This window comes from Ailuropoda melanoleuca, chromosome 6, assembly GCF_002007445.2.
Source record: "Ailuropoda melanoleuca isolate Jingjing chromosome 6, ASM200744v2, whole genome shotgun sequence".
NCBI classification, from domain to species: Eukaryota; Metazoa; Chordata; class Mammalia; order Carnivora; family Ursidae; genus Ailuropoda; species Ailuropoda melanoleuca.
In genome coordinates, this window is record NC_048223.1 from 121,035,194 (window position 1) to 121,057,171 (window position 21,978).

A 21,978-nucleotide genomic window follows, 5' to 3' on the forward strand; every position below is an offset into this window, starting at 1 on the left:
GATACATTTTGGTGGTCACAGCTGGGGGTGACAGTGGCATCTGGTGGGATAGAGGTCAGGGGTGCTGTGAAACAGCCTACAGTGTACAGGACCCCCCCCCCAACAAAGAGTGATCCCGCTCAGCAATGCCAAGATTAAGGAGCGTACTTGAGTTAGTCAAACTTCCTAACGGACCGTGTATTCCACCCACGTCCGTCCCTCCACGTGTGGCAAACTCAGCAGCAGAGGTGACCTCTGAATTCCACACTAACCAGGGAAACCGGTTTCTGGCTCCTAAGCCACAGAGCCCCTGCACAGAAGCCCCGTCTGCAACACATGTAGGAGTAACCTGTTCCAGCTGTAGGTTATCAGCGTGGGGGCTCCAAGGAGCACATCTGCAGAATCACTGCCCTTACTCGTCGTCTCTCCCTCTCCATTGCTGCGGAGTGATGTTTATGCTTTATTTTGAATGCTAGGGATATCCCAGAGCGGGGAGCTCCTCTTCAGAGCCATTGGCTGAAATTCTCGTCTGTTACCTGCTGGAAAAAATCGCCTTTTCCACCGAACCTAAATAGTTTTTATTTCTTCCCGTTTTAAAGAGACCGGCTTTTTGATACCATACCTACTAGTGATTTTTCCACCTTTTTTTAAGCAACGAAACGCTTGGGAACCTGGACTCTGATGTGGAGCCCCGTGGATCGGACGGCATCTGGGGGTCCCATTTTTCAGGCAGGCTTCATTATCGTTGCTGGCAGAGCCTCGGCTGCTCTGCGAAGTCTTACTTACTGTCCTACCCTCCCGACCGGGGGGTGCTGGCAGGCGGGATCGTGCGAAGCCCACCGGTGCCCTCGCTTAGGTGCCACGGCAGCTCGAGCGTCGGCTTGGTCACACCTCCTCCACCAGCTCTTCTTGGCCTCCTCTTGTCCCTGTTCTGTGGTCACCTGCCGTAGCAATAGCTGACAAAACGGTATTTCCAACAGAGGGGAACTCGGTGACTTTTTGGGAGAAGCAGCGTCTCTGACAGCTGTTCAAGACACCATAATCAGAGAGTTACCTCGCCCTCTTGCTTCGGTGTTTCCCCGTAGAACATCGTTTCTGGATCTCGCCTTCTCAGGCTTGCCCCTTTGTGGTTCTCCCTGCACATCCGCTCACTTCCCATCAGCTGACCCAGACCACAGCCCGCTGTGATTCCAGAAGTGTCCGGGCAGAGCAGAGAGCGCCATGATCCTTTTATCTGTTAACAGCTTTGGGTCTTGAATTACACGTACACACATTCTGTTTCTGAAATGAGGACACTTAAAAATGGAGAACTCTGGAAGTTTCACGTTCTAGATGTAGGAGTAGCTGCTGAACAGTGAGACAGTCATTGGAAAGCTTGGCCAGCATCTGGTCATGTTTACCGGACCCCCTCCGCCTTCTGTGTTGGGGTTCTAGGAAACACCACCAGATGTCTGCTAACCACCTAGAATGTCCCAGAAGGAAGGGTCCTTCAGTTATCATCCTGGCCGAATGAGTCACGGCAAGGAGCCTGCTTTGAAGAGATTGTGCCCCACTGCCTTCCTCCGATTCCTTACTGTGTGAGACCCTTTCTCATTCTTCCATTCCATCATCCTTCGAAGCATTTTACTGATTTTTGTGTTTTGGATTCCAAAAAGGAACAAATGGCAGTTCTAGCTTGTAACCGCTTCCTTTTCAAATATGTATAGTTTCCACTATAGTTTTTGTTACTTACAAGACAGTACAATAGCCATACCAAATTAAAATATACATACAGTTTTGAAATTAGGAATTTACATAGTTAAAATTTAATTTTGAATTTGTTTTTGCAAGAAATTTTCCCATATGGAAATTCACTTTCTTGGCGCACGTGGGTGCCTCAGTTGGTGAAGCGTCTGCCTCGGCTCAGGTCATGATCTCAGGGTCCTGGGATTGAGTCCCGCATCAGGCTCCCTGCTCAGCAAAGAGCCTGCTTCTCCCTCTCCCTCTGCTGCTTCCCTTGCTTGTGCTCTGTCTCTCTCTCTCTCTCTCTCTGTCAAATAAATAAATAAATAAATAAATAAAATCTTTAAAAAGAAAAAAAGAAGAAAAGAAAGAAATTAGCTTTCTTAATCTATGTTTCTTGTTTTTCCTTTTAGTTGATGGGCATTGAAATTGAAACAAAATATGGAGGAACAGGAGCTTCCTTTTTTTCCTCTATCCTAGTGATAGAGGAATTAGCCAAAGTCGACGCATCTGTGGCTTTGATGTGTGACATCCAGAACACAATAATTAACAACCTGATCAGAAAATATGGAACAGAAGAACAAAAGGCTACCTATTTGACCAAGCTTGCGACAGAAAAAGTGAGTCGATAGGAGTTGTTGAAATGAATCTGATCTCTTCTAAACTTGGGACCTCTCCAGCTGCAATGTTGACTCTACTATCCAAGGCCACAGCGAGGCACCATTCAGTGATGAAGCAACGCTCAGTAAATGAGTGCTACTAGAAAAATATACTCTGCCTCTCATTTCTGCGTGGAAGTTCAGAGAATAATCATCAGACAAAAAATATATATTTTTTTTTGCCCCATTTGTATTTTCTTAATACTTTTGTTGGTGGTTTCATTTACAGTGAGATATCTAGAAAGCTGCAGTTATTAGAATGGATTTAATTAAATTTAATGTTGCATATGTGTGCTTAAGTCTTTAAATCTGTCTTAGACAAGTAGTAGGGTATATTTTAGAAAATAATGCTGTGAAAATACCATTGCGAGTTTGGTAAGTACGGGCTTTTAAAAGTGACTAAAGCTTTAAGTGACACATACTTATTTTACTGACGCACGTTTGCTTTACCAGAAGTGTTTGTCACTCAGAGTACAAGTACAGTTATTAACTTGGAATTTTTTTTTGCTTGCATATGTAGATAGGAAGTATCTGCCTTTCAGAGGCTGGAGCAGGGAGTGATTTGTTTTCCCTGAAGACCAGAGCTGATAAAAAGGGCAACTATTACGTCATCAATGGGTCAAAGATGTGGATTAGCAGTGCAGAATATGCAGGGGTCTTCCTGGTGATGGCTAACGTGAACCCTGACCTTGTAAGTCTGGAAGCAGAAGTTCCCCCCCTCCCCCCGCCTTTCCTCTTCACATCTCTTTCCTGCCTGCATTTCCTTTTCACGGTTTTGTCTTAAATTCCTCATTCTCCTTAGTACTGAAATGTGAGGTAACTGACATCTTTTCAACCTCTTATTTACTAATCTCCCCAAATACGTGCAGTTGATGTGATTCGTAATAACACGGAGGTCCATTTATTAATTGCCACCTAGTATGTCATATCGGAAGCTAATCTTTCATTTTGTAGGATTTCACATTTTCTATTTAAGAATGAATTTAAATGCTTACTTAGGACATTCATTTTTAAGAATGTTTTGTTTAGTTGGAAAATAGGTATATGGCAGAAAGGTAATCCATTTAACCTTTTGTCTTTTCTCTGACATAACATTTAATGGAATTAAATTTTGAAACTTCGAAGTATTTAACAAAAGTAAATTTAAAACACGGAATGCTCATGATCACTAATACCTTAGTGTCTCTTAATAATTTTCATAGCCATAATGGTTTCTGAAAAAGTAAAAGAAATTACAGACTTAATTGTGAATCTAATGTTTTCCAAGTTCCCTAATAACACCTGTTGCAGCTCTGAGCCCATTAATATTAATGCTGAAGTTCAGTTTAAGTTTTCTGTGACGTTCAGCTCTTGGAAACAGGCATCTTACCAGTTCAAGTGTGGCAACAGCATTTTTTATTAGTATTTTAAATCTTCTTTTTAGGGGTATAAAGGAATTACCTGCTTCTTAGTAGATCGCGACACTGAAGGCCTTCACATAGGGAAAGCAGAAAACAAAATGGGGATCAGAGCCTCTTCCACCTGCCCATTAACCTTTGAAAACGTCAAGGTGGGTATCTTAGAATTTCCAGCAAAAGACTGGCGTGAAATAAGCTGTGCACAGAACTATTGGTGTGCAAGAAAAGTGTCACCGTATTGAGCATGCATGAGAGAGTGTTTTTAAGGCTTGGACGATATTCTTAGGTGACATCTTGGCTAAATGTACTTTTCACAAGAGTTTAGGCAAAGAGTGGAAACCTTTCTGCCCACACCTGACCTCAGAGCCAATGCTGAGGATTAATCCCATTTATACTTTTTACTTTACATGCTTATGAACCATTTATACTTTTAAACTTGATACTGACTTCAGAGCCGGACGTGTGGTGCGGCTATACCAAAGGCCGCAAGGTGGGGCTGTTGCCCAGTGAGCCTGGGAAAAGACCCGCAGTTTAGAGTGGAATCTGTTAAAAGTGAGGAAGAGAAAGATGAAATCAGAGAGGGAGACAAACCAGCAGAGACTCTTAACTCTAGGGAATAACCCGAGGGCTGCTGGTGGGGGAGGGGGAGATGGGGTGACTGGGGAATGGGCATTCAGGAGGGCCCGTGATGGAATGAGCACTGGGTGTTATATGCAGCTGATGAATCCCTAAATTCTACCCCGGTAACTAATCATGCAGTATATGTTAATTAAATTGAATTTTTTAAAAAAAAAAGCGAGGAAGAGGAGATTGCCAGAATGCTTATGCTTTAGAACTTGCCGTGGGTGGAACAGGTTGTGACAGGTTTTTTACCACTCATATTACAACTCTATCATTTGTTTCATGAGTGAGTGTGTGTGCGCCCATGGGGTGACCGCAGATAGATGTTCGAGCCTCACACTAATTCCCCCGGACTGGCTTCCTTCCTGCTTGCCCTTTCTTTCTCTGTTCTGCCCACTCCCTCTCCTGAGGTTATAAAGCTAAATGTATTGTTTCATCGTTCCTAGTCTAGATTTTTTAAATTTAGGAATAAACATGTTAATCCCTTTCTTCTCTCCTTCCACCTCTCCCTTGTATACTCATGTGTGTGCAACACACCCCAGGTGATTTCTGCAGGGATAATAGCCTAACAGAAGAAAGGTTTGACCCTTGATTTAGCCAAGTACTTACATGTTGTCTGTAACTCCCTATATGTTCTATCTCATATATATCCTAACATACGGGTAAGAATTGGGGGAAATTGTTATTCATTTGTTATTGATGGATTGTATGAGATTCCCTTTTTCTAGTTCCATTCATTCGTTCAACATGTGCCTGTGCTGGGCGCTAGTGGAAGCAGTAGCAAGCAGCACTGACATGGGTCCTGTCCTCTCCCAGAGCTGTGTGGGAAGCTGCAGAGAGGGAGACAGAGACCACGGGTAACCTCGGAGTTCACTGAGCCCTGGGCTGGAGTCCTATCACACAAGTTGGGAATGTTGTGTATATAAAACTACATAATCAAAACGAATTATGTAAAATTAAACGTCAAAATAACTGCACATTTTTCCTTTCAGATTCCAGAAGCCAATATCCTGGGACAGATTGGCCACGGCTATAAGTATGCCATAGGGAGCCTTAATGAAGGCAGAATAGGGATTGCTGCACAGGTTAGTCACATTTTAGCCAAACTGCTTGACTTTTCCACAGTGTGGGTCAATTAAAACATGGAAAGAAAAAATGCAAAGAAAGAAAGAAGAACACAAGATGGCGCCCTTCCCTTCCATGAGGTGAAAGAAGGGCTTCTGACTGATTTCTTTCAGCGCCCACTTTGGTCAATTATGTAATGCCCTGAGACCCAAACAATGGCTTAGTGGTGACGCTTTTTCTGCTTTGAGAACGCTAAGTATTATCCAATACCTAGATCGATAACTTCTCAAATATATTGTAAATTAAATGTGACTTTTTAAAAACAAAATAGCCTTTTCAGTTTTTGAAGTTCATTCTAGAAGAAATTTTTTTTTTATTAAGAATACCTCATCTTCTGTGTAGTAAGGGTCTGTAATCTGTAAAGAATGAAGATTTGTTGCTTAGTGTTTTGCCTGTGAAAATCAGGCAATTTTGTGTGTGTGGTGCTTGAAATAAAATAGCCACAATTCAATGGATAGACACGATAAGAACTAGTCCATTTTTTTTTAACCAAATTTGCCCTTTCTAATGCACATTACATTTTTTTTTAAAGATTTTATTTATTTATTTGACAGAGATAGAGACAGCCAGCGAGAGAGGGAACACAAGCAGGGGGATTGGGAGAGGAAGAAGCAGGCTCACAGCGGAGGAGCCTGATGTGGGGCTCGATCCCACAACGCCGGGATCACGCCCTGAGCTGAAGGCAGACGTCTAACCGCTGTGCCACACAGGCGCCCCACATTACATTTTTCTATGAAGTCAAATCAGTTGTTTCGTTGATTAACAGAATGAATAGTGTCTTTGGTTTTATTATAAACTTCATTTTCGGGGCACGTGGCTGGCTCAGTCGGTGAAGCATATGACTCTTGATCTTGGAGTTATGAGTTCGAGCCCCACACTGAGTGTAGAGGTTACTTAACAATGAAATCTTTTTTTAAAAATGTCATTTTGTAGAATATATTTGTTTATTTTTAATCAATGAATATCCCAAATTCAAAAACTTACAGCATTTAGATTTTGAAGATGTTACATACATTAGCTATGGGAATAGTTAAATGTTGTATTCCTCTAGATTTTTTTTGCAGCTATTAATTTGCTAACAAAATATTCTTAGATCAAACTTAACCCATGTTTCTCATAAAGCTAGATAATGAGAGAAATGGCTTATCTGTTCTTTTTCATGGTTTTCTGCGATTCACCTTCATCAGATATGGCATTAAAAACTGTAGGACTGGATCTCCTTGTTCTCAGACGTATAAATAATATAGGTGTTCTGGCCGTAAAATACACAGCCTGGGCTTTCATCTAATTACTCCGAGTTGTCTTATAACCTAATTAAAAGTTAAGGTCAGGTAGTTATGATTTCTTGGTTAACACTGTGGATGCCTTTTAGAGACAGAGTCACATCTAACAGCAAAATGAAGGCATCTCGCCTCAAAACCGCAGCCAGAGACTATTAGTTTTTCAGTATTGACAGCGAAAACACTTAGCAGAGATGGAAGAGCCTGTTGGGATGGAGAACTGGTCATTTGAATTTTCACGTCAGTGTCGGATATTATCAGCATGCCATAAACTGTAGTCATAAGAGTTTGGGAACATCATCTTATCCCAGCCAGAAGTGCAGTGGGTTGCTGCCTCACTAAAGTTTGGTTTGGGGCGGGGGGGGTTGTCCTTTAATTTTTAGCATGATATTCTGTTCTCCAGAAAAATTCAGAATAAAAGGCTAAAGGAAAATGTGAATGAACACTAATGAGATATTGATAAGTTTGTGGGCATTTCCCCCAAAGCTTTCACTATTGATTTTTTTTTCTTTTTCTAAAACCCACGTAGTTTGACATATGAGATAGTGACTTCACGGCCGCCTGGCGTTGGAACTGAGAAACCATTTCCCAGCTTGAATCGTTCCGTAGGTTGGTAGCAACAGATGGCTCAGCTGAGAACACTTTGCCAACATGGCCTGACTGGTTCCGGTGCATAAATCCGTGTCTTTACCAGGGGCTCTCAGTGTAGCCATGCAGGAAACCATTCAGGTTTGAAAACGCTTTGCCTCGGCCACTCACGCCCTCCACTCCCAAGGTTTGGATTCAGTCCTTAGACTTCATGTCGCTTTTTTTTTTTTTTTTAATCAATTTCCCACAAATGAAACTCATGGGCAGCCAGGGTTGGGAAACTCTGTTCTTTAATGTTCTAATGCCCTTTCCCCTGAAGCTTTTATTAATCCTGATAATATGCAACACAGACGGGAAGATAGGTTAGGAAGTGACCTTCCACGTTGGCCTTCTAGAAGGAATAGAGGGAGCTACTCTGTAGTCTTTGAGGCCAGTTAAGAGCAAAATTTTCATGGCTTGCTTTACGCCTGGAGAATCAGAGCTTAACTGAGAAGCTTCCGTAGAAGTAACCTGGTTGTATGAGCACAGCCAAGCCGGAGGATTTAGCTCTGCTAGAATTAAATACACTCCTGTTTATATGAGATCACTCGAATCTTCTCCCAGTCACTGGAAGTTAAGTTCTACAGATGCAGTGGGTGAAGGTACCACCTTTGTGCCTCCAATTCTCCCTTACCCCTAACGATTCAGTTTGCCTGTAAAAGGAATTTATACCCTGAATAGTTAAGTGTAAACTTATAACAAAACAAGAAATTCTGCTCTTTTTTTTCCCCAACAGATGCTGGGACTGGCTCAAGGCTGCTTTGACTACACTATTCCATATATGAAAGAAAGGATGCAGTTTGGCAAAAGGATATTTGATTTTCAGGTACATAATGATTAGCCTCTTTGTACCGGACCATACTCTTGAGGCTTCCTGCTGATGGAGAGCTGCATCCTAAAGCGGTGGAGGCAGTCCCCTCAGGGGGGTGTTAATGGGAGAGGTGGAGAGGAGGAAGGAATAGGTCCCAGGGCGCATACCTGGGAATGCCTTGACCTTCTCCAAGGGCAGAACAGCAGTCCTGGAGGCCCCCCCTGTGGCATGACTCCGGATTTCTTGGTGAGCACTTCAGAGTTGTCTCCGCACCGCCTCCCGAGTTCTAGGGCCTGGGGTCTCAGGAAGGCATCCAGGACTCAAATCTGGGCTGTCTGTCTTACCAGCTGTAGGCCATGGGCAAGTTCCTCACCCTGTAAGCCCCAACTGCTGCGTCTCTAAGCTAAGGATAATACTAGGGTGCCTTTGTGTAGAGTATTCAGCCCACCGTGAGTGTAACAAGTGCTCAGTAAATGGGAGCCCTTGTTAGGAATCCTCTGTGCGAGAGCCCTGGGTAATCCTGCACAGACTACACTTCAATGCTTCTTTCTCGTAGATGGTACAGTTCGCTGCCGGGAGTACAAATGAGATGTTCTCCGCTAAGTGCATTGAAGAATGCTGGCCTGGTCTAATGATGTGGCTTCTCAGAGCTCCCCAGTTAAGGGGACCGTGGGTGGCAGTGGCATCTTCCAATCCATGTTGAGGCCTCGCCAGGGTAGGGAGGGCCCGGAGTGGCAGCTTACCGAGCTTGCTCAAGCACTTTACCTAAAAATCCAGAGTAATTACTTTACATGTTTTTAAAACCTCCCTGTAGGCAGCTCTAGGCTCCAAGTCGAATTTCTTATTACATTTCTGGCTCTGTTGGGCGGCATTGTCTTCAGGTGCTCTAATAAGGACTTGGCCTTACACAAGTGCACACAGATTGCATGGGCATAGAGTCTAGGCACGGTGAGCTCTGGCCTGAGTGCCCAGTGAGCATGTGCAGTCGGTTCAAGGGCTGGAAAGACTGAGCATGTCGGGCCTGGCCAGGGCCTCCCCCAGCCTGAGCTGTCAGGGATCTCAGCCGGGGGACGTAGAGGCACCTGGAGATGGAGTTCCCAAGGACGTTCAGCTAGTCAGGTGTCAAACCATAGGTGTTTCGTCTTGGCTCCTGGCCTTACTCTCATTTCATTATACTAAGTACTTTCTCAGAGCCGCTACCACATAGATTGCAAGGAAAGGGACAGACCGTGAAGACAATTTGTGGGAGGCTTTCAATCCCCTTTGTACAGAGGAAACAATGTGTCTGTGTCTGTGGAGTTGGCGAGGGAGGGATACGGAGTCAGGAGAACTAATAGGTATAATCATGACACTTCTAAAGATGCCTGGTATGGGTAATTAAAAGAAAACTTAGAAATTTGATCTTAAGAAGCAACATTATTAATTTCATATATATATATTTATCTCGGAAGCTTTGATTAGAGTTTTCTCTAACTGCTTCAGTCTCATTAGAATGATTTGTTTTCTGTTTTGCATGTTCCTGTCTTTCTCTAGACTACAAGCTCCTTGGGCTGGGATCAGGCCTCTTCATCCTTATTTCTCTCAGTGGTTTATTCCACACGTGGTCTCTGTGCCAGGCCTTTTATTCACGGTGTAGTCAGGGAACCAGGGTGCAGCAGGGGTTAGTCCTCTTAGAGCAAGAGACATGGCAGAGTCACTTTTATGCCTCTCATGGTACCTAATATGGTCACTGGAGTGTATCAGTCTGGATGGCAACTGTTGGTTTAATTGAAGTGAATGTACTTTTTAAAAAATAATTAGAATCTCTGCATTCCACATAACAAGAGAACAGTGATACTGGCGTAGAAATAGACAAATTGACTAATGGTACGAAACAGAAAGGCCAGAAATAGACTCGTGTGTATGGAAGCGTGATGTAGCATAAAGATGGCGTTGCAGATGACAGAGTAGAACGATTCTTTCCTTGCAGAAAAAAATGAGACTGGATCCCTACCTCACACCATACATGGAAAATAGATTTCAGACGTATGAAAGACATAAAGAGCCAAAAACCCCCTTAGTTTTAGGAGAAAACATAGAATATCTTTGCGACCTCATGGTAGGGAAGTATTTTGTAAACCAGGCACAAAAAGGACTAATTATAAAAGATAATAATAATGGTGTATTTGGCTACCAAATTTCTTTCCTCAAAAGATGCCATAAAGTAAAAAGACAAATCATAAGATGATACTCGCTGTACACATAGGTTAGTGGGTGTTCAATTTGTTGTTATGCTTCCTAAGTGTTGTACACGTAACAGGGTTTTTTGGTGCATATCAAATATTACAGAAAGAAAAGGACAATTTATAGGGTATTTGCAAGCAATACTGTTTTTAACAGTCTGTTCTCCCTGCCGGGCTATCAAAGTCATAAGCCCAAGGAACTCTGTCATGTTTGGTGTGATATCTTTAGTGCTCAGCACAGTGCCTGGCACATAGTAGGTGCTCAGTACACATCTGGGCAGACGGAGCTGTTATGCATGAGAAACATATCTGTAATAAACGTATCTTTGCCCTTATTTCCAAGAAGTTGTTTATAACTATAAATTACTAATATTCATATTCTTACCAACTCACTTCTTTACTTGACTGACATTTAGTCTGTGCTCCATCATCCTTCCGAATTTCAGAGTGGTAGTGATTTCTTCAGGGTAGTTTTTTTTGTTTGTTTGTTTGTTTTTAAGTTATTCTTCTGTTTCCTATAACCCTGAAGAAGCTGGTACCTGCTCATGGACATTGCAGCAGAGATACTTGAATAAAGTTACTTAAAGATAACTAGAGCTTCAGGGGCGCCCGGGTGGCTCAGTCGTTAAGCTTCTGCCTTTGGCTCAGGTCATGATCCCAGCGTTCTGGGATCGAGTCCCGCATCAGGCTCCCTGCTCAGCAGGAAGCCTGCTTCTCCCTCTCCCACTCCCCCTGCTGTGTTCCCTCTGTCACTGCCTATCTCTCTGTTAAATAAATAAATAAAGTTTTTAAAAATAATAATAATAATTAGAGCTTCAGATATTCCTTCACTACTTTGTAGCTAACGACATCTTTTAACTGCCCTGAGGCTCTTTGCAGAGTCGAAACTTCATGAATTCAAGCGAATAAAAACCATATTCACACTTTCGCTTTGCCAGGATTTAGTTTAAGCTTAATTTTGATCATAAAACAGGTTTAAATTAATTACTAAATGCAACAGTCAAATTGTTAAACCGAATTGTGTGATTATTTTTTAAATCTTGACAATTATACAGAATTACATGAACTTTCAAAGTTTTCTAAAAACAATTGCATTGTAGATGGCAGACTTTCAAGTATTTCTACAAAATGAATGCAAATTCCATTTCAGGGGGTATGTTTTCAGGTTGTCAATGTCCCATATCCAGGCGAGACTTGGACGATAAGCTGTGTTTTCAGAAATCATAATTCTCTAACTTGGGCTTGAATGTTCCAGGGGCTCCAACACCAAGTGGCGCACGTTGCCATCCAGCTGGAAGCTGCAAGATTGCTAACTTACAACTCTGCTAGGCTTTTAGAAGCTGGACAGCCATTCATTAAAGAAGCATCGATGGCCAAATACTATGCATCAGAGGTAAAACGACAAACAACCGAAATATGTAATTCAGCCTTCTTCCCCTCCCCACCCCCATTATGTATGATTAATCTTTTCACTTAGGAGTATTGATGGAGCTTTTGTTTTTCCAGCAAAATAGCATAGACTTTGCAGTTCCTACAACAGAAAAGCAGAATTGCAAACCTTCCATTGAAAAGTGCTTTAATTCTAGGAGGTCTCAGGGTTTTCACAGGCTCTTCAGTGGAAACCGAGTCACCCAATTCAGGTACAACACCCATCCTGAATCCCTGGGTAAGCCTCATCTGAATGATGGCACCCCACCCTGGTTCCTGGTTGGGGCACAGTGAATACCAAGGGAGATCGTGTGGAATGAAAACACCAAGAAGAGATTGTTCATGTTTTAATTGAATGCTTTCTGTTGATTCTTAATATGTTCTCTGTTTAACCCGATAGACTTTGGCTGGAGAACTTTGCCAAATCACTGGCTGCCACTTCAGTCTCTGCAGTGTGTCTCAGTCATTCCGTAGCTTGGAATAGTCCCTTAACCTCTCAGCCCCCAAATTTCACCACCTGCCTCAACCTCCCTTCTGAGTTCCAGACCAATAGATCCAATTTCCACTGGACCTGCCCACCCCATTGTACCAGTCAGAGGTCTGAGCCATCTTGCCACCCTTTTCCCTCTCGTCCCCACCTTGAACCCCAACATCAGTTGCTGAGGATTCTGCCCCCTGAGTATTTCTCACATTTACATATTTCACTCCCTTTCTGTTGACCCCTGTTGCTCAAGCCATACCATTTCTTGACCAGATGACCCACTCAGATTGGGCCCTGTTTCTTCTTCCTCCAGTCCAGTCTTCCGTTTTCAGAACATCCAGGAGGCCATGTCACTCTAGCTTAACCTTCGTGGCTTCTCACAGCAAATGGAACAATATTTGTATTCATTTCCTGCTGCTTTTAACTAATTAAAGTAGTGGCCTAAAACAATACAATTTTATTATCTCATGACTCTGGAGGTCAGAAGTCTAAAATGAGTTACCAATGGGATAAAATCGAAGCTTCAGCAAAGCTGCCTTTCGGAGACTCTGGGGAGAATCTGTTTCCTCGCTCTTCCTGCTTCTAGAGGCTGCTCGCATTCCTCCCCTTGCAGCCCCCTCCTCCGCCCTCAAGGCCAGCAGGGGTAGCCGGATCTGGCTCTAGTGCCCCTGTTTCCGTCTTTCCCTTAAGAGGACCCTTGTGATGCCGTTGGGCACACCCAGGCTATCCGGGACCATCTCCCATCTCAAAGCCCTCAACTTACCACATCTGTGGGTCCCCAAGGTCATGTAAGGTAACAAACATTACAGTTTCTGGGGATTAGCTCGTGGACATCTTGGGGGCCATTACAGTCTTCAGCCGGCCTGTCATCATGAGGCCCGGCTGCCTGTCCTTTCTCTTCACAGTTTGCCCTGACCCCAGCTGCTCCCCTCTCAGGTCTCTGAGTGCAGCATTTTCCCCTTGAAGCCCTCCCTCGAGTTCCTCAACGTGAAATGTCCCCTAACTCATCCTCTGGGCCTCAGCAAAGCTGTCATTTTCTCGCACGTTCCTCCCACCCCTAGATCACGTCAGCTTTCCTAGCCAGCTCTTGTGTTGTCCCATAGAGTTTACCCGTTTCTAAGCGTTGGTTTGACATGTGAACCAAAACGGTGGTGACGGGCCACCACCCACCACGGTTTACCCAGTGGCCGGCAGAGTGCGTGATATAAAGAAGGCCCTTGATAAATATTTGCTGAGTGAATGATGCCTGTCGGCAGCACGTGACTCTGTCTGAACAATACCCTAAAGTTTTCTTAAGAAAACAGGAAATTTTGTGAATGAATAGGACAGTTTGCATAAATGGTATAGAGAAGGGGACCGAAAAGACAACGCGATCTTATAAAGTAACTTCAGTCCTTCCACGTGCCAATAGCAGTGAATCCATGTTACTAGAGTATTCCGCAGGAGTGTTTATGGAACATCAGTTATGTGATCTCAACACGTCATTTGCTGCTGGGTTTCGACAGGTTGCAGGCCTCACAACTAGTAAGTGTATCGAGTGGATGGGAGGAGTCGGTTACACCAAAGATTACCCTGTGGAAAAATACTTCCGAGATGCAAAAGTTGGTAAATAGATTTTTTACGTCTTATTTTGTTTTCTTTTATTCGCCTCCGTGGCTGTTGGGGCTGCTGTGTGGGTTTGATTTTAGGTTATTGTACTTAGGTAGAGGCGGCTTTAATCTCTTCAGTCTTGTGTTTATTGGCTCTCTTCTTTTCTGTGGCTGGGTTTTTTTCACCCACCCCTTCTTTCAAGAAAAAGAAGGATGTATACTTTTTAAAATCTCAAATTGCCTTTTTAAATGCCTCAACAGGCCTTTTAGTAAAAATGCAACAAAATCAGCTGTTGTAATTTTTCTTTCACTAAACACGTTAATATATTGGATGCATTGAATTCCGTCCTTTGAAGCCCTGTTCTAATTTCAGAAGCCTCGGGCCTCATCAAGCCTGAGCCCTGTGATGCCCCACTACCAGGTGGGGAGACCAACACGAGGGGTTTCCAAAGCCTCCTGTTCCTGAGTGACAGTCCAGACTTATGCATCGATAGTTGAGGGACGACAAACGTCAGCTGTTTCATACTGATTCTGGAATCAGAATCCAATTTCCAAATGGCATATTATCATCTCGTAGGCAGAATGACTTTGTCATATAGTTACCATATTCAGGGACACGGAATGATGTCCCTGGGGACAGTTTGGGTTGGTTTTGTTTTTTTAAGATTTATTTATTTTATTTTTTCGAAGGAGAGAGAAAGAGCAGGGGGAGGGGCAGAGGGAGAAGCAGACTCCCTGCTGAGCAGGGAGCTGGATGTGGGGCTCGATCCCAGGACTCGGGGATCATGACCTGAGCCGAAGGCAGATGCCTCACCAACTGAGCCATCCAGGCGCCCCAACTGGGGACAGTTTTATAGCAACCACAGAGGTGACGTATAAGAGCGATTTCTTGTGTAGACGCCAAGCTGTGGGTGCCTCCTAATTGTTCCTTTTGCTCCCTTTTGTTTAAGGTACAATATATGAAGGAGCTTCGAATATCCAGCTGAACACCATTGCAAAGTGCATTGGCACAGAATACTGAGGGGACGGGACCTCTCCCCCTGGCTGCTGGTATAAAATTCTGAACTGTCGTGCCTTTTGGGGGAAGTAAACCTCCACAGCCCTTAGCCTGTTTGAGCCCTTAGTCATGGTTCTTGGGGTGGACCTTTCCTGTTATCTGTTTCTCCGGTCTATATCAAAGAGGTACAGGAAATCATTTTTCAAATTTGGGAAGAAATGCATCCGTATTTTCTCCAGAACTGTTTTTAGAGTTGTATATGTATTAATCGGTCTTCATGGCAGACGGAAGTTTCACTCTGTCAGCATTTGGAAAAATATATTTGCTGTATTACTTACGGACCTGCTATTTTATATTCGTGTTTAATTTTTAATTTTTAAAATCAAGTTGGAGAAGCTTTGGTCACAGTTGGCAATTCTATAGATCAATTATGAGTTTCTAAACTAGGAAGAAACTGAAAATGTATTTAGAAAAATCTAAAAACAGTTTAAGTTCAAAAAAGAAAAATCTGAAAGTTCTAGTTCTTAGTATCTGGAAGTGGGTCGGAAATAAGTGTATAGTTCTGTAGATTATATGATTGAAGACATTATTTTAACAAAGTAAAGCAATATAATTTGTTACTGTAATTGACCTGCATAAAAGATGCATTTCATGTTGATTTCAGCAGATCGTTTTAAAAACAAGTCTCTTGGGATACCTGGCTAGATCAATCGGTAGAGTAGCACGTGACTCTTGATCTCAGAGTTGTGAGTTCCAGCCCCATGTTGGGCATGGAGCCCACTTAAAAAAAAAAAAAATCCCAAACAGGTCTCCCTATTAGCTTTCAAGCATAAAGTTTAAATAATTTGCTTTCATAGTCAGAACATATTCAATATTATAATATTCATTTTATTGTGCATTATTTTTCAACAACGTCATTTCTTTCTATATTTATTTTTTTTTTAAGATTTTATTTATTTATTCGACAGAGACAGAGACAGCCAGCGAGAGAGGGAACACAAGCAGGGGGAGTGGGAGAGGAAGAAGCAGGCTCATAGCGGAGGAGCCTGATGTGGGGCTCGATCCCGTAATGCTGGGATCACGCCGTGAGCCGAAGGCAGACGCTTAACCGCTGTGCCACCCAGGCGCCCTCTTTCTATATTTGAATTGAATAGTGTTTCCTCAAACTTAGTTATTGGGCCTGATCATGAGAAGTAATGTGGAAATTATGGTTTGGTTCAGTGATTCTCAAGAGGGAGAAATCTTGTTCTTATAAAGAAGTATATCAAAATCTTAGGAGGAATGAGAGAAGGGGCTTGTAGTGTTTGAAAAAACATATTTGGTGATGTAAAAAATAATATAAAAATAATTTTATATCTGGGAAGGCAAAAATAAATCTATTATTTCACAGTATAAATTATAGAAAGGCAAAACTCAACAAAAAATATAGCTGGTGATGCCATTTCTTCAGTATTGGGGATTCTCAATCAGGAGAAGAGGACCCTGTCCCTCCCCCCAACCTCAGGGAGGTGGACAATAGAGTGGTTAGAGTTTTATATTTTCTGAAAAGGTGGCATGGGTTAGAGATGTTGAAAAATGTTTCAAGGCTCATAATCACTACTGTTGATGGGAAGCATTTTAGTACATAAATGAAAAAATCATGTTTATTAAGAAAACTTGACATTTTTAAAGTAGTTTTGCTTTGCACGTTCATGTTTCTTGAATTGGCTTAATTTCTGTGATGCAAATCACAGTTAAATATTCAGAATTAGTAAATACACTAGAGATAGGATTACTTTAAAATATCAAGAAGAAATAAAGACAAATTTAGACCTTGGAGCAAAAGAGATAAAGTCTACTTTTTTGACTTTCAAATAGGGCAATGATAGAAACTCATTCATCCAGTCTTTCCAAACAAAAAGACAGTATGGTCTGATAAGGAGAGTAAGGGAATAAATGAAATACCCTAAAACGGGGCTGGACATCTTTAATTTCTATGATTATATGAAAAAGAGGTGGACTTGATAGAGAATAGAAGCCAACATTAGTAAGAAAAAATCCCAGCTGGTTCCTGCGGAATTATACACACGTGAAACTACAATACCTCGTATTCAAATTAGCAGCATTGGAGAAACTCCTGTGTGTATCCAGACCTTGAATTTATATTTCGTGTTGATAAAATTATAATGGTGTGAATATATGTTGTGCGTGTCCCCAAAAGCCAGTTGAAAATTAATTATGTATTATAGTTACTGTATCTACCTTCTTCTGTTAATGAATCGTCATGTTATTATTTTACCTTTTTTTTTTTTAAAGATTTTATTTATTCGACAGAGATAGAGACAGCCAGCGAGAGAGGGAACACAAGCAGGGAGTGGGAGAGGAAGGAGCAGGCTCATAGTGGAGGAGCCTGATGTTGGGGCTCGATCCCAGAACGCCAGGATCACGCCCTGAGCCAAAGGCAGACGCTTAACCGCTGTGCCACCCAGGCGCCCCCTATTTTACCTTTTACCAAAGAGGATGTTGTGGGATTTCCCTGTAGTTTCCCTTATACCTTTTTTTTTTTTTTTAAGTAGACTCCATGCCCAGCATGGAGCCCAGTGTGGGGCTTGAACTCAGGTCAAGACCTGAGCTAGTCAAGAGCTGGACCCTTGGGGCGCCTGGGTGTCTCATTTGGTCGGGCATCTGACTTTTGATTTCAGCTCGGGTCATGGTTTCAGGATCACCCCAAGTCAGCCTCTGCTCTCAGTGGGGAGTCTGCTTGAGATGCTCTCCCTCTGCCCATCCCCCTGCTCACTCTGTCTTTCAAATAAATAAATCTTTTTTTTTGTTGTTAAAGATTTAATTTATTTATTTGACAGAGATAGAGACAGCCAGCGAGAGATGGAACACAAGCAGTCGGGGAGTGGGAGAGGAAGAAGCAGGCTCATAGCGGAGGAGCCTGATGTGGGGCTTGATCCCATAACGCCGGGATCACGCCCTGAGCCGAAGGCAGATGCTTAACTGCTGTGCCACCCAGGCACCCCTCAAATAAATAAATCTTAAAAAAAAAAAAAAAAAGAGTTGGATGCTTAACCAGCTGAGCCACCCAGGCACCCCAGCCCTTACATCTTTTCTTAACAACTGTGACTTTGGGGTCTTGAAGACTTTCTATCCCGAGTTAGTGTCTAGTGGTTCACCTCCTGAAGGTTGTCGTTTTTCTTTGTTAATTTGAGGGTTGGGCCTTCGTGGTGCATGGTGAACCCAAACCCAGGAACTGCTTGGCTGTATTCGTGTGGGTGGAGCTGGACTCAACCCAATGGCCAAGTCAGTATTGTTAGAGATTTATTTATTTTACAATATGAAAAGGAATCAGTGTCAAAGATTCTGGAATCATGAAAGGTTAAAACCTAGAAAGACCTTCGAGAACTATCCAGCCAACTCGCTCGTTCTAAAAGTGAAGGATTCATAGCCCAGAATGGTTGCCCACAGCCATCCACCAGGGACAAAACAAGACAGAATCCAAATGTACTGGCTCCCAGTTCAGTGCTCCGCCTCTAATTTACATCATCTCAGCAGATTGTGGATTTCAGTCTTGTTATACTTCAGTATTCCTGTTGATTTATTTTAGGTTTAACTGACAAAGAGTTAACGTTTCAAAAGCATTGCCATTGATCACTGTCATTACTTACGTATATTAATCACCTGCCAAAGACACCAGCTCTCATAGGTTAAAACTGGCACGTTAGATGCGAAGATTGTTGTGTATGATTTGGTTTTATAATGATGACGTACGGTCGAAAGTGCAGTAGTTGTATCCTTGCTGGTGTACTTTTGCTGATCCTTCGTAGAGTGAAAGTTTTGTCTTGATGGTGTATTTCAACCAAGCTACTCAGGATGACAAAATCAGAATTCTGCGGAGAATAAAAAAATACGGCACTCAGTTAACTGGAGATTTTTGCTACTCTGACAAAGCAAAACTGTTTCTTACACGTACAGATAAAGTAACAAGATAAGGTAATCTTCCTGCAAAATACATAACACCTTTGTTTCCCACGCTGATCGCTTGCCTCTCATGGAAGCCAGTTTCGTTTGTGTTCGGAGAAGAGGTCTTACAATGTAGACCAAGTTTAATTTCTGAAGCTAAAGAAACTTTTACTGGAGGACCCTTTTTTTTTTTTGTACTGAAGCAGCTCTTCAGTAGAGAGGTCGCCTCCTTTGAGCACATCTTCGCGGTATAGATTGTCTCTGCCTGATATCTATGCCTGTGCTGTATAGCATTGCTTTAGGAAATTTTATATTGTTGTGCCTTTTACTCAGTGATACGCTATAGCCTAACGCCGTTGGAGGCTTCAGCCCATCTGCTCCCCGTTATTTCCTACATTAGTTTAGAAATCTGGTTATCAGTCCCTTTCTTCTTTTGTCATTCAGTGGAGTGCGCCCAGCAGCCACAGCATCCAAGGATCTAAGTGCCGTATGGAGCTGAGAAAGACTAGATACTTATTGAAATGTGTGTTCATCTCAGGTGTCGTTTTTCTGACCTCGTTAGTGCGTCCTCACACAGAGATTGAACAGGAAAGTACCAAGGCCAGCCCTATGCAAAAGTATTTCTTTAGATCCTTTAGAATGATGACGCTGAGCGCTAACATCTCTTGAGCTCTCATCAGCCGCTACTCTACACTCTTGGCACGTATTAACTCACAACAACCCTGTACGGTAGGTGCTCCCGTTAGCCCATTTGACAGGCCAGGAGACTGAGGTATGGCGGGCTTAAATAACATGCTTATTGGCACATGACAGAGATGATGCAAACTTGGGCAGTCTGGTTGATGAGGGCCAGCCCAGATATGTTCCTCTGGTCTTACGGGTTCGTTAATCTTCAGGAGGCTTCGAGTAAGATGTCACTTAGGATCTTTGCAAACAGAGACGCTAGCTGGCAAGAGGGCCTGCAAGACAAATTAGTAGGGGTGGTGGGAGTCCCTGTGTTCTGGGAGAAAGACGGAGGATGGGGTGGGCCAGGCGATGGAAAGATGCAGCTGGAAGGAAGCAAGGTAGAAAAGGGCAGTAAAGCAATGCCAGAAAATGTCCTCCCCTCCAGAGTGATCTGGAACTTACCCTGGGGCAGGAAGAATGACAACTCAGGATGAAAAGCTGAGTGGGTGGTACAGGGATGTTCCATCTGCATTTATTTGTACAGATAGCTGCCATATAAAGGAAAAAAGCTAACTTGACAACAGTTACTTGCTCTTAAAGACATCATGGTAAGTAGGAAATAAAATAAGGTAGGGCTGCAGCCCAGCACAGTAGTGCTGATGGGTATAAATGGGTTAAACTCACCTATGAGGAATAAAAGATGTTAAGATGGGACAAAAGGAAAATGTAAATCCCAGCTGCTACATCCAGTTAGAAACACCGAAAAACAGCAGCGCGGGAGAGTTGAAAGAGGTAGGACTGCTTCAAGAAGGACCAGCACTGAATCAAAGTCACAGGTGGTTTAAAGGATCGCCATAAGCAAGCAGGAAGATTGCACCAACAAGGCCCCGTAGTCGTGAACTTTATGTCTCTAACAACATCACTGGGAACTATATAGAGCAAAACAAATAGAAATACGATGAAAAACATTGACAAAGCCATCATCACGGGCGCTGACTCAGAAATCAACAAACCTAGTAGAAAAAGGTAAGCAGGGGTCCAAAGGGTTGGGACCTGGTAATTAACAAGTTTGAGGTCTGTGGGAAGAATATTCTTTTCAAATGCAAATGCACAGCCCCTCAAATTTGCCACAAAGGAAATTTCTAGATTCCAAAATCATTCTCACACAGTAAGAAGTGAAAAAATGGCAAAAAGGTAGGCTACGAAAGGGCTAACCATAACTTGAAATAACTTTGGTTAATTCAAACATAAAAACAGAGATTACGGATTGTGGACAAAGGTGGGGGAAGCCCAGCTGTCCTGGTCGGCACTTACGGGAGGACAGACAAGAAGGAATGTCACGAACTTCAGGGCAGCAGAGGCTGCAGTAGCGAAAACTTAGAGATGCTTAAGTGAAGAGAATAAATAAGTGATGGAACCGTATATTACATCCCATGTGGCAGCTTCAAAGAGTAAGATCTGTGTACTGAGTTGAAATCCTCACCGAATTTATTGTTTGGAAAAAAAAAAAACATCCAACATTTGTGCACAGCGGTACAAATCTATTTCTCTAAGGCCAAGCACGTGTAGAAATTTTTATCATCAACTCAGGAAGCGTAGCGGCCACATTGATCACTGCGTTGAGGGCCTGCGGGGCCAGCACTGGGGGTCAAGCAGCGTGACCCTGGAGGTCATCAGCATCATCTCTACTTTTGGGATTTTTATCGTGGGGGCATAACAGACTTGTAGGATTGTCATTAAATAAATATAAGCATACTTGTGTCTTTGAGAATAAAATGAAAGCTACCTGTGGGGCTGCTGAAGATTTTTCCCTTTTGTGCATCATTTGACCTTCTACTGATGTTTCTGCTTTTCTCAACTAGCCACAGCCAAGTAGGCTGCTCCATCCAGCCACACAGGGCACTGGACTGACAGACAGAGGACCTTTAAAAGGGATCTGAAACCTAGTCCCTTGGAGGGTTGGCGTCAGTGGGGAATTCGCACGTGCCCCGTGTAAACAGCTGTCCTGCACGAGCCTGTGTGTCTTTCTCTGCTGAGCAGGACTTTACCGGGAGGGTTTCTCACATTCAGGGACCATCTGAATGGTCCTGGGCCATCTACGTTGGCCTTAGGATGAGCACCTTGTCTTTTTGTTGTAACTTGATTTTATGGGATTTTGACCTGAGATCTCCAAATGTAGTAGTTAGGACCTACAAACAAAAAAAAATTTTTACATGTGAAATGGCGTATTAATATGTACCTAATATCCTCAGTGTTGCCTCTTGCCCACGAAAGAGTTACTGTCTGGCCCTTAGGAAAAAGTTTGCCAGCCCCTGATTAAATTATTGCCTTTTTTAGAAAAGACTTTATTTATTTATTTGTCAGAGAGAGAGAGCACAAGCAGGGGGAGCAGCAGGCTCCCCGCTGAGCAAGGAGCCCGATGCAGGACT

The 21,978-nt window shown here is 42.9% G+C and overlaps 2 protein-coding genes across 7 annotated transcripts in view; both read left to right on the forward strand.

Moving 5' to 3' along the window:
* The window catches only part of ACADSB (acyl-CoA dehydrogenase short/branched chain), a 37,042-nt gene extending 21,763 nt beyond the window's left edge, over positions 1 to 15,279 (forward strand). For all 6 annotated transcript variants that reach the window (XM_034663387.1, XM_034663389.1, XM_019793452.2 and 3 more), the window contains 8 exons: positions 2,115 to 2,321; positions 2,881 to 3,051; positions 3,784 to 3,909; positions 5,371 to 5,463; positions 8,147 to 8,236; positions 11,699 to 11,836; positions 13,858 to 13,957; positions 14,892 to 15,279. In XM_034663387.1, coding sequence (XP_034519278.1) covers positions 2,115 to 2,321; positions 2,881 to 3,051; positions 3,784 to 3,909; positions 5,371 to 5,463; positions 8,147 to 8,236; positions 11,699 to 11,836; positions 13,858 to 13,957; positions 14,892 to 14,962 — 996 coding nt within the window. In that variant the 3' untranslated portion in view covers positions 14,963 to 15,279. The remainder of the gene's footprint in view (positions 1 to 2,114; positions 2,322 to 2,880; positions 3,052 to 3,783; positions 3,910 to 5,370; positions 5,464 to 8,146; positions 8,237 to 11,698; positions 11,837 to 13,857; positions 13,958 to 14,891) is intronic.
* A 5,228-nt stretch (positions 15,280 to 20,507) lies between these two features.
* The window catches only part of HMX3 (H6 family homeobox 3), a 75,268-nt gene continuing 73,797 nt past the window's right edge, over positions 20,508 to 21,978 (forward strand). The window contains exon 1 of the mRNA XM_034663634.1: positions 20,508 to 20,575. Within this exon, the coding sequence (XP_034519525.1) occupies positions 20,508 to 20,575 (68 nt within the window). The remainder of the gene's footprint in view (positions 20,576 to 21,978) is intronic.